Here is a 13021-nt window from a genome sequence, read left to right on the forward strand (position 1 = left end):
TAACAGGCCAATCTTCTATCTTTAAACTACCTTCCTAATCCCTAGAACTTTTTTTTTCTCCATCATGGGTTTTGAATTTAGAGCCTGGGTGCTGCCCTTGAGCTCTTTCGTTCAAGGCTAGTACTCTGCCACTTTGAGCCACAGCTCCACTTCTGGTTTTCTGGGGGTTAATTGTAGATAAGAGTCTCATACCCTTTCCTGCCTGGGCTGGCTTTGAACCACAGTCCTCAGATCCCAGCCTCCTAAATCGCTAGGATTAGAAATGTGAGCTATCAGCACCTAGCCAGATATAGTATTTTAATGGGCAACATTAATAAGCTATTCTATATCATTATTCCAGTTTCTATGTCTGCACTTATTTTACATTGATTTACTTTCTACTTTCTTCCCTTTGTGTACCTTTTCCAGTGGGAGAAGTACTGTTTCCTACACAGTACTTAACTCCTGCCAGATTTTATTTCTGAACTCATTGTCTACTCTTCTAAATCTTTTATAAGGATTCTTCCAAATGTTACCTATTCAAAGAATCATTTTCTGGGGCTGGGAATGTGGTTTACTGATAGAGTGCTTTTCTGGCATGCATGAAGCCCTGGGTTTGATTCCTCAGTACCAAATAAGCAGAAAAAGCCAGAAGTGGAGCTGTGGCTCAGTGTGGTAGAGTGCTAGTCTTGAGAAAAAGAAGCTCAGGAACAGTGCCCAGGCCCTTAATTCAAGCCCCAGTACTGGCAAAAATAATAATAATAAATAAAATAATTACAAAATAAAAAAATCAGCAAAATATGCTCTCTTCATAATTCACTTTATAAATGAGTTTATAGCTCTCTTAAGGCACATTTACCATATTTTCTTTAATATATGTTTTCTCATTGCAGACTCCCTTCCCTATTCAGAGTCTCATCTACTTAAAACTTCATTCTGGGGGCAAGGAATTTTTACAGTTTATGTGTAGATGTTTTGGATATGATGATGTTGTCCAGGAGCACTTGATTAATTAAGTAATAAGTTAAAATTACACTCATGCCAGATGTTGTGGTACAAGCCTATAATTCTGGCACTCTAGAGGCTGAGGTAGGAGAATTGAGAGCTGAAGGCCAGTTTGAGTTACATAGTTATTTCAAAATATTACGAACAAAAATACATAACTTAGACTGACTCGATGTTTTATGGGCATTTCTCACAGTTCACATTTAGTACTTAGTTTCATAACTAAGGCTTATTGCAATGTGTATCTTATTATAATGAGGCATTGGTGTCTGTTTTCTTTTTCTTTCCATTATATACTTTTCCTCTGTTGCTTACTTTTATCAAAGTACATATAAAGTTTATTATAATCCATGGAGTATTTAATTGTTCATATTCTCTTTCAGAGATGTGTGTGTGTGTGTGTGTGTGTGTGTGTGTGCGCATGTATACATATGTATCTGTCCTGGGACTTGAACTCACGACCTGAGCACTGTTCTTGAGCTTTTTTTTGCTTGAGGATAGCACTGTACTAGTTGAGCTACAGATCCACTTAGGACCTTTTTTTCGAGCAGTTTATTGGAAATAAGAGTCTCATCAACTTTGCTGCCCATACTGGCTTTGAACCACCATCCTTAGATCTCAACCTCCTGAGTATATAGGATTACAGATGTGAGCCACTGGAGTGTAGCTTAGATCAGTTATTTTTTATCATCCTAGTATCATCCTGGGGGCGATGACTATTCCATGGGCATATAGCACATGGCATATTATTCCTAGGCTTATTTTATATTCTTTTCTCACTATATATACTTGGAATGAAGTATATATATTATTATGTGGGGTATTTTTGTTGTTGTTTTTGTCTGGTCTTAGGGCTTGAACTCTGGGCATGGGTACTGTCCCTGAGCCTCTTTGTGCTCAAAGCTAGTGCTCTACCACTTGAGCCACAGCACCATTTCCGACTCTTTCTGAGTAGTTTATTGGAGATAAGAGTTTCACTGACTTTCTTTACCCAGCTTGCTTCAAACTGTGATCCTCAGATATCAGCCTCCAAGTAGCTAAGATTACAGGGCTGAGCCACCAGCTCCTGGCTACATTATTGCCTTTTTTTTTTTCCTGCCAGTCCTGGGGCTTGAGGGCCTGGGCATTGTCCCTGAACTTCTTTGGCTCAAGGCTAATACTCTACCACTTGAGCTACTGCACCACTTCTGGCCTTTTCTGTTTTTGTGGTACTAAGGAATCGAATCCAGGGCTTAATGCATGCTAGGCAAGCACTTTACCACTGAGCCACATTCCCAGCCCCTACACCTTTGCTTTTAAGTCTATATATTTCTGTCTACTACAGGAGCCTTTGTTTCCTTGAAGAGAATATTAATGAGCTATTAGCAGTTAATTATTTCATTAAAAATTCTGTACCTAAGGTTTTTTAAATGTAAGTTTAATGAATACTTATTAGTAAATTTACATTTCTTTTTTTCCCCAGGATTCTGACACTTCACCACATGTCATTATGGAGAGCAATAATGAACATTGGCCTGTTTTGGGTTAGCGGATGACCTTTGGAAATGATCCAATAATATCTACTACAGACAAGCTAAATAAACTCCATTTGGAGTTTAAGAGCCCAAATTGTTACTTAATTTTGAAGATGACAGATCCAATCATGGACTTCTTTGATGATGCCAATCTTTTTGGTGAGACTTTAGAAGGATTGTCAGATGATACATTTGTACAACCAGGACCTGTCTCACTAGTTGATGAATTGAACTTGGGTGCAGAATTTGAACCTTTGCACATAGACTCATTGAACCATGTTCAAAGTACTCCAACACATCAGAAGATGACTGATTTTGAACAGTTAAATCAGTTTGACTCAATGAAATTTCACCAAGTTAATCAATCTTTCGGAAGCCCAGCTGAACATATGTTATCTCCACATTCTCAATTTAATTGTTCTCCTATCCACCCCCCTAACCAACCCAATGGTTTGTTTCCAGATGTAGCAGATGGCAGTCCAATGTGGGGCCATCAGACAGCTCCTAGCATTTCTAATCAAAATGGATCTCCTTTTCACCAACAAGGACATTCACACTCTATGCATCAAAATAAAAGCTTTGTGGCACACCCTGACTTTGCCTTATTTCAGGCCAATGAACAACAAACACAGTGTACTTCATTACGCTCACAACAGAACAGAAATAATCTTAATCCAGGGCAAAACTCTCTTAGCCAATCTAAAAATTTTATAGATGTTAATGTTTCTGGTCCACATAGAGTCAATGTTAATCACCCATCTCATATTACTAATGCATCTGCTTCACAACCATCTCATTCAATTCATTTTTCTCAAACATCAAACCCTTCAGTACACTTCCTTAAGTGTAACAGTCATCAAGACGGAAATTTTAATGGATCATCTCCAAATATGACTTCTTGTTCTGTCAGCAATTCACAGCAGTTTTCTTCACATTATTCCTTTCCCAGTAATCATGTATCACCCAACAGTCTCCTTCAATCCTCTGCAGTTCTTGCACCTAATCATGCAAATCAGACTTTATCTGATTTTACTGGAAGTAATTCCTTTTCGCCTCATAGGAGAATCAAGCAAGAATCCACTCAGCATATCCTAAACCCCAGTGCATCATTGAATTCAAATAATTTCCAAATGTTGCATTCATCACATCCTCAGGGTAATTATAGCAGTTCAAAATTATCTCCTGTGCACATGAACTTCCAAGATCCTGTTGACTCAGGAGCTCAAATGAGCCATTTCAGTGATCATGTAGAAACCAATGGTTTTTCAACTTTAGAAGAGAATTTACTTCATCAAATGGGATCTCATACTGAGCCATTTACAGGACTTGACCCAGAGGAACTTCTTCAGGAGGGTCTTCTTCCCCAATTTGATGAGACAACATTTGGACAAGATAATTCAAATCATGTTTTGGATCATGACCTTGATCGACACTTTACTTCCCATCTTATAGCACGACCTTCTGATATGGCTCATACTCAGTTGCAATATCAGGCTCGGAGTTGGCATTCATCATTTCCTAATCATCAGCATTTACATGACAGAAATCGCCTGTGTTTACAGCGACAGGTATGTAGTTGTTTTTTTTTTAATTTATCAATGTGGGCTAAAATGTGCTTTTACTCATTGAGTTAATTTTATATAAAACCTGGTTAAGATTTCCTAGTCTCAGCATTGTATTAGTATATGTATTGGATCTTGCTTTAAAAATGTTGAGGGGCTGTGGATGTATAGCTCAGTGTTTGCCTATAGCATGTGGAAGGCCCTAGATTTGCTCTCCAATATTATTTTTCAGTTGATGAAAGTGATTTATTGATGTACTCAATGCAGTAAATTAACTTTTATGTTTAGAAAATTACAAGTTTTTAAGATCTATTTTATTGCCGGTCCTGGGGCTTGAACTCTGAGCCTGGACACTATCCCTGAACTTCTTTTGCTCAAGGCTAGTGCTCTACCATTTGAGCCACAGTGTCACTTCTGGCTTTTTCTGAATAGTTTATTGGAGAAAAGAGTCGCATAGACTTTCCTGGTTGGGTTGGCTTCAAGCCCTGATCCTCACATCTCAGCCTCAAGAGTAGCTGGGATTATAGGTGTGAGCCCACCAGTGCCCAGCTGTATTTACTTTAACAGGTTTTATAAAAAATAAAACCTTAAAGTGGTTTGCCAGTGGTTCACACCTGTAGTCCTAGCTACTCAGGAGCCTGAGATCTGAGGATCATGGTTCAAAATCAGCCCCGGCAGGAAAGTTCGTGAGACTTCTGTCTCCAATTAACCACCAGTAAACTGGAAGAGGCACTGTGGCTCAAGTAGTAAAGTGCTAGCCTTGTGCTGAAGAGCTGAGGGATAGTGCCCAGGCCCAGAGGTCAAGCCCCACAATGGACAAAAAAATAAATAAAACCTTAATCATTGGGAAATAGGTGAAAATTTTTATAAATATAATGGACATAGTATTAATATCCCCATAAAGGTGCATATAAATTAACTAGAATACAATCTCATTTGATAACTAGCTAAAGCACATAGGATGAAATTCAAAAGAAGAAAAACCCCTCAACAAAACTCGTACAATATACAACTTTAATAAAAATTTTTAATTTTGATGCCAGTGCTGTCAAAGTTTTGGTAAAATTGGTAGTTTCATGGGTTTCTTATAATTTGTAAACATTTTTTTTTTTGGGGTCTGGTCGTGGGGCCTGAACTCTGGGCCTGGGCGCTGTCCCTCAGCTCTTTAGCTCAAGGCTAGCGCTTTACCACTTGAGCCACAGCGCCACTTCTGGCTTTTTTCTTTTTTGCTTATGTGGTGCTGAGGAATCGAACCCAGGGCCTCAGGCATGCAAGGCAAGTGCTCTACCACTGAGCCACCTTCCCAGCCCCTGTAAAAATATTTTTAAAAGCAACTTAATGGAATATTATAGCATCCTAAACATAGCAAATATATATACTCAAAGATATTTATCTTCCTATGTTTATAAGGGACAGCTAGAAACAGCATAGTTTATTATTATTTCTGTGTTTGATGGATTATTTTAAATATTGAAAAAACTGAAGGTTAACACTGAGAAAATTTTGGCTAATGATATGGGGAAAAATCACAATTTAAAATTAGGATAACAGTTCAGATTCTGGTATTAGACCATGTAGGTACGAATCTTTGGCTCCTCATACATGACATTGAGCTAATCACACAATTTCTATGTGTTTCTTATTCTTTATTTCTAAAATATGAAATAGGTGTAGAATCTAATAGGGTTTTGGGAAGAATTAACAATTACAACATATAAAAGTGCTTAGGATTATGCCTAGTTTATAGGTAAGTACTTAGTAAATATTTATATAATACTTTTAAAAGAAAAAGTGACATTAAAGCATATAAATGGAAAAAAACAGATATAGTACAGTTATGCTTTAGTTTTCTGTATTGTGTCATTAGTTGTTTTTTTGGTTTGTTTGTTTTGTTTTTTGTCGGTCGTGGGGCTTGAACTCTGGGCTTGGGCACTGTCCCTACACTCTTCAACTCAAAGTGAGCACTCTACTGCTTGAGCCACAGCGGCACTTCCGGTTTTCTAGTGGTTTTATTGGTGATAAGAGTCGCATGGCCTTTTCCTACCCAGGCTGGCTTTGAACCGTGAGCCTCAGATCTCAGCCTCCTGAGTTGGTAGGATTACAGGCGTGAGCAACTGGTGCCAGGCTGTGTCATTAGTTGTCTTTTCTTCTTTTTTTTCTTTTTAGCAAAAAGAAGAAATAATCCAATCTATAAATGAGCATGGAACTGCATGGATGTGTTTTAGTTACAATCTATTGTGTATGTTAATTGTAAAGCAAATCTATAAAGCAATCTATAAATGTGTCATTAGTTTTATAATAAAATCTTATGTGATATTTTATATTTCCCTGGAATCTTGTTACATTGTTTAATAAATGCTTTAATACCTTAGTTACATGTGAGAATAAGTAGACAGTGTTCTTGAACCATGGTTCTTGAAGTATTTAAGGACCAGTTTTTTATTTGAAAGCTTAAGATATTTCAAAAAAATAAAGTCTACGATTTTCCCATTAGGTTTATTTCAATTCTATTTCAGATACTAGTTTAAACATACTTTCTTTTTTTTTTGAAATGTCTAGGTAGATGTATTAAAGGTGTACTTAGGTGTACTTAAAAGGCACTTAAACCCATCCCTTGTGACTTTAAGTATGGGATTTTGCTCCCTCTACTGGAAGATCAAGCATGTTAATCAGAAGGACCATAGGAAAAAATCTCCACTAGTTGAACTTGAAAGTTATTTATCCAACTTTCTATGTAGATGTCTGAATAGTTTGATTAATCACTTTTTTGTGACTTGACATTGCAAAGCATAAACCTTATGAACTGTAATTTTTAATTTTGTTTTCCTGTCATTATTTTTACATCATGTTTTTAATGTGTTTTCTTGGCTTAAAGAAGTAAAAGAACTGTCCTAAGATTGGAATGAAGGGTAATATAGTGTCTTGCTAGTATGTAGCTATATAACTCATAAGAAAAATTGTTTTCAGACCCATCATAAGAAACCTTTTATAACTTTATTTTCTTTGTCCTTTAAAAAAAGTAAACATGCCCCAAATTTCTGGAGTAGCCTGTTTGAAATACCTTCTTGACCTTTGAAACAAAGTCTGATAACCAACTTTCCTATTATTTCTTAGCATTAAAAACGATACTGGATTTCATTGATTGTGGCAGTAAAGAGAAGAGATTGGATGTTAGGATTATAATGGTGATTATTGTCATGGATTATCTATGTTTCATAAGTACTGAGATCATATATCCTAAATATATGAAGTTGAGATCATATATCCTAAATATATGAAGTTCAGATGATTTAATAGTGAAATTTATGGCAAATTCAAGTAGAGAAATTAAAAATTTTGCCTATGTAATTTCTGCTATGTTCTGATGGTTATTATGAATATTCTACACCTGAAATGTTACATTATGTTCTTAGATTATTATGTTGCTTTCTTAGAATCAACAGAATGAAAACTCTGCGTTTATTGTTGTTGTTCTTCCTTATTTTGGTTAAGTTTTTTTAGCTCTCTTACTTGAAATAGCATTATTACATATAGAAATTGAAAGATTAAAAAAATAATTTAGAGGGGCTGGGAAGGTGACTCAGTGGTAGAGCGCTTGCGTTGCATGCATAAGGCCCTGGGTTCGATTCCTCAGCACCACATAAACAAAAAGAAAAAAAAGCCGGAAGTGGCGCTGTGGCTCAAGTGGTAGAGCGCTAGCCTTGAGCTGAAGAGCTGAGGGACAGCGCCCAGGCCCAGAGTTCAGGCCCCATGACCGGGCCACCTCTCCCCCAAAATAATAATAATAGAGTGGCATATGCTTTTTATCTAAATAGATGCTTTTCTTTAATCTACTGGATGAAAAATCACTCAGTTTTAGAAAACTACAGTGAGCCATCAGATGTTTAAAGAGTATTTTGAAACATTGCCTTATCTTTTTTCACAAGTGGGGTGATTATAGATATAATTTCAAACATCTTAGATTATCCTGATGTCTGGCTCAATTGTTAAAAATAGTGATTATTGCTGAGATCACTTCTATATTTGACTCTAGAATTTTGCCACTTTTAAAAATAAGAGAAGAAAAGAACCTGGTTGCTGAGAGAAGCATCTTGAAAGGGGCATGGTAGGGGAGGAAGCTATTGTAGATATTTCTAATTGTTAGTATGTATAAAACAACATACGCAGGGGCTAGGAAAGTGGCTCAGTGGTAGAGTGCTTGCTTTGCATGCATGAGGCCCTGGGTTCAATTCCTCAGCACCACATAAGCAGAAAAAGCAGGAAGTGGCTCTGTGGCTCAAGTGGTAGAGCTCTAGTCTTAAGTTGAAGAGCTAAGGGACAGCACCCAGGCCCAGAGTTCAGGCCCCATGACCGACAATAATAAATAAATAAAATTAAATTATATACACAGAAAATATTAGCTTTCTTTGTCTAATTTTTAGAGCAAAGAAATTTTGGGAGAATAAAACATCCTAAACTACACTCTTTATGACAGACAAATATTTTCTGCTGTTCTCTATCACCAAATCTTTTGTGTTTGTTTTAGTTATAAAGAGGAAATAACGTATATGGGATACTGTGTGACACTTCTCTTTCCCCCAACCCCCTTAGTACTGGGGCTTGAACTCAGGCTCTCATGATCTTGCTAAGCTTTTCCACTCAAAGCTGGTATTCTACTATTTGACATACACCTCCTTTTGGCTTTTGTGCTAGGTAATTTTAGGTAAGTATCTCAGATTTGTCTACCTGGACTGACTTTGAACCTTAACGCCTCAGCCTCAGCTAGGATTCTGTATATAGCCATAGATGCCTAACTCTCTTACTTTTTAAAATAACTTAAATTTTGATTTCTTGAATGTAAAGATACTAATTATTTGTAAATTAAAAAGAAACCTTTAAGACAGGTTTATGAAGCCCATGTAAAAGTTGTACTTTAAGCTGGGCGCCGGTGGCTCACTCCTATAATCCTAGCTACTCAGGAGGCAGAGATATGAGGATCATGGTTCAAAGCCAGCCTGCCAGACTCTTATCTGTTATAAACTCCTCAGAAAAAGCCAGAAGTGGCGCTGTGGCTCAAGTAGTAAAGCTCTAGCATTGAGCACAAAAGAGGCTCGGGGACAGCACCCAGGCCCTGAGTTCAAGCCCCATAACTACCATCAACAACAACAAAAATCATACTATATGGTAATAATTTTTTTTCTGTTAAATATAGTAGGTAATTGTTACAATCAATGGATTTATAGAAAACAAGCATGGAAAATAAGTTACTGCTGGGCGTGATGGTACACACCTGTTATCTCAGTAATCAGGAAGCAAAGATCTCAGGTCAGTGGTCTGTATGACATAGCCTGAGTTAATACAGTGAGATTCTCTCACAAAAGACAAAGTGAAAAAGAAAAAGATAACCAAAAGATAACTATTGAAGCTGGGTGTGATGGTACATGTCTGCATTTCCTATAACACCACCCAAGTTGCGCTAAAGATGTGCTGCCTTGCAACAAATCTAAACTTTCCCTTCAATTTTTTTTTTAAGAAAAGCACATTTATTTTGCTTGTTTTGAGGCATTTTTCATAAAACTAAGGTCAAGGAAATACTCAGATGACACAATGATTTAAACACAACTGATAACATGACTGTGTACCTCTCTGCATCAAATGAGCTTCATAATGCACCTGCAGGAATTTAACAGTTTGTGTTAAATCACCATCTGAGGCCAGCCTGGTAAAAAGTTCAGACCCTATCTCAAAAAAATGCTAAAGCAAAAATAGGGTTGGAAATGTGGCTTAATGGTAGAGCACTTTCCTAGTCAATTCAAGACCTTCAGTTCAAATCCCAGCAATCTTTCCCCCCTCCCACACACACCAAAAATAATAATAGGCAGGGTCCCTTCTATAGTCTATTTATCTGCATCTGAGATTATGGTTATCTAGTTATTATGAAAAGAAAAATGAACTGAAATGTAAATGAATATATTAAATGTTAACATATATGCTAGGGCTTTCAGGATTGATATATAACAGGAATATACTATAAACAATGCTTTCTGGTTCTATTTAGCAAACTTAGAAAGAAAAAATGTCATGATTCAGTGGCTCACATGTGTAATACTGCTCAGAAGAGTGAGATCTCAGGATTGAGTAAAGCCATCCCAGGCTAGAAAGTCCATGAGACTCTTACCTCCAATTAACCACCAGAAAACTGGAATTAAAGTTGTAGCTCAAAGTGGTGGAGTGCTAGCTTTGAGCAAAAGAGCTCAGGGACAGTGCCCAGGCCCTGCGTTCAAGCCCCACAACTGACAAAAAAGAAAAAGAAAGGGGCTGGGAAGGTGGCTCAGTGGTAGAGCGCTTGCCTTGCATGCTCAAGGCCCTGGGTTCGATTCCTCAGCACCACATAAGCAAAAAGAAAAAAAAAAAAAGCCGGAAGTGTTGCTGTGGCTCAAGTGGTAGAGTGCTAGCCTTGATCTGAAGATCTGAGGGACAGCGCCCAGACCCAGAGTTCAGGCCCCATGACCGGACCCAAAAAAAAAAAAAAAAACACACAAAAAAAAAAGAAAAAGAAATATGTTATGATCTACTTAGGACCAAGCACCAAGAAATTAATCTTGGTGTTTTATACAGTTTTATTTTTACCATATAATTAGGTAACTTAAAGTTTTAAGTTTTGGTTGGATCTCAAGATTAAGTACAAAAGTCATGGGTTTTTTATTAACAAGGAAATTACTTGGTATTTATTTTTTAATTTTTATTTATTTTTTATTGTGAAAATACTGTACAGAGGGGTTACAATTAGATGGGCAAGATAATGAGTACATTTCTTATCAAGCATTGTAGCCTCCTCCTTTGTTTCCCCTTCCCATCCCTTCCCAGCCTCCCTCCGCCTCCTCACCCAATCCACCCCCACCTCCCACCAAAGTTGTAAAGTTCGTTTTCGACATGACAACTTGTACTTCTCATTGTTGCAACGGGTCCACCTGTATCCTTATTTAAATTTCTTTTTCCCCTTCCCCTCCACAAATTATACCGACATCAAATAATTACTTGGTATTTACATGAGTAAAGAATGTATTGAAAGAATAAAATGACACCATTTTATTAATTTCCCATAACAATATTTTATAATAATAATTGAGTAAACTCATTTCAATTGTGTAATCCTCAGAGAAACAGTAAAAACAAAATTGTTTCACTTGCATTAGATTCATTATTCTTTATAATAACAGTTCTGTGAGGATGTAATTCACACACTGTACACTTCACCACCTTACAAAATTCAATTGTTTTCCATATTTTCATTGTTGTGCAACTATCATCAGTATCAATTTTGACATTGTCATTACTCCCAAAGAAACCCTATTCGTATTAACAGTCACTCTTTTTCTCCTGTCACCACAAAACTCTAGACAATCAGCAGTCTACTTTTTCTCGATGTTTGCTGATTCTGTATAAATAAATAGAATCCTAGTCTTTTATGATGGGTTTCTTTCACTTAGCATAATGTTTTCAGGGCTCATTTATGTTGTAACATGTAATGGCATTTCATTTTTGATTGTCAGATATAATTCTATTGTATGGAAATGTATGGATATGTATGTATGGATGGATATGTGTGTATATATGTATGTGTATATTATATGGTTTATGTATATCTTTTCTGCTTTGTGGTTGTTATGAATGATATGTGTAATATTTGTAAACAGGTTTTCATTTCTCTCTCTCTCTCTCTCTCTCTCTCTCTCTCTCTCTCACTCATTGGTCATGGGGCTTGAATTCTGGGCCCAGGCTCTGTCCCTCAGCTCTTCAGCTAAAGGCGAGTGCTCTACCACTTGAGCCACAGCACAACATCTGGTTTTCTGGTGGTTTATTGGAGATAAGAGTCTCACGGACTTTTCCTGCCTTGGCTGGCTTTGGATGGCAATCCTCAGATCTCAGCCTCCTGAGTAGCTAGAATTTTATAAGCATGAGCCACTGGCGCCCAGCTTTCATTTCTCTTGAGTTTATACCTAGGACTAGGATTACTAGGTCATACTAATTCTTTTTTAACCTTCCAGTTTATTCCACCATTTTACATTTTACTACAAGTGAAGAGTTCCTTCCAGTTTCACCATTCTTGCCCCTCCCCCCCCTTTTTTTCCTTCTCCTGTGGCTTGAACTCAGTGTCTGTGCACTGTCTCTGAGTTTGTTTTGCTCAAGGCTAGTGCTCTACCACTGGAGCCCCAGTGCCACTTCTGGTTTTTTGGTGGTTAATTGGAGATAAGAGTATCATAGACTTTCCTGCCTGAGCTGGCTTTGAACCTTGATACTTGGATCTCAGCCTCCTGATTAGCTAGGATTGCAAGCATGAGCCACCAACACCTGGCCAACATTTGTTCTTACATATACCTTCTTTATTGTAGCCATCTTATGAGTTGCAGTATTGTAGCTTTATTCTCATTTCCTTGATAGCTAATGATGCCAAGAATCTCCTCATGGGCGTAGTAGCCATATATAGCTTCACTTTGGAAGATATCTATTCTTCTATTTATTTTGGTGCTAGGGACCAAACCCTGAGCCTTATGTATGCCAAATAAATGCTCTACCCCAGAGTTAAATCTACAGTCCTCTTTTGCCATTTAAATTGAATTGTCTTTTTATAACTGAGTTATAGGAATTCTTTTTTTATTGTTGTTGTTGGTTATGGAACTTTAACTCAGGGCCTAGGTATTGCCACTGAGCTCTTTTGCTCAAGACTAGCACTATACCACTTTGAGCCACAGCTACACATCTGGTTCTCTGGTGGGTAACTGGGGATAAGAGTCTCAGGGACTTTCCTGCCAGGGCTGGCTTTGAACCATGATCCTGAAATCTCAGCCTTCTGAGTAGCTAGGATTACAGGTGTGAACCACTGGCCTCAAGAGGAATTCTTTATACATTCTAGATGTGAATCTTTTATTATATACTTGGTTTGTAATTGTTTTCTTTAGAATTAAATTTTTTTTAAATTTT

General features: G+C 37.3%; 1 protein-coding gene across 4 annotated transcripts in view; it reads left to right on the plus strand.

Moving 5' to 3' along the window:
* Chd9 (chromodomain helicase DNA binding protein 9) overlaps positions 1-13021 on the plus strand; it is a 150690-nt gene that overhangs the window by 14210 nt on the left and 123459 nt on the right. For all 4 annotated transcript variants that reach the window (XM_042689983.1, XM_042689985.1, XM_042689984.1 and 1 more), the window contains exon 2: positions 2447-4066. In XM_042689983.1, the coding sequence (XP_042545917.1) occupies positions 2516-4066 (1551 nt within the window). In that variant the 5' untranslated portion in view covers positions 2447-2515. The remainder of the gene's footprint in view (positions 1-2446; positions 4067-13021) is intronic.

Source organism: Dipodomys spectabilis, unplaced genomic scaffold (genome assembly GCF_019054845.1).
Source record: "Dipodomys spectabilis isolate Male_0828 unplaced genomic scaffold, ASM1905484v1 ptg000130l, whole genome shotgun sequence".
NCBI classification, from domain to species: Eukaryota; Metazoa; Chordata; class Mammalia; order Rodentia; family Heteromyidae; genus Dipodomys; species Dipodomys spectabilis.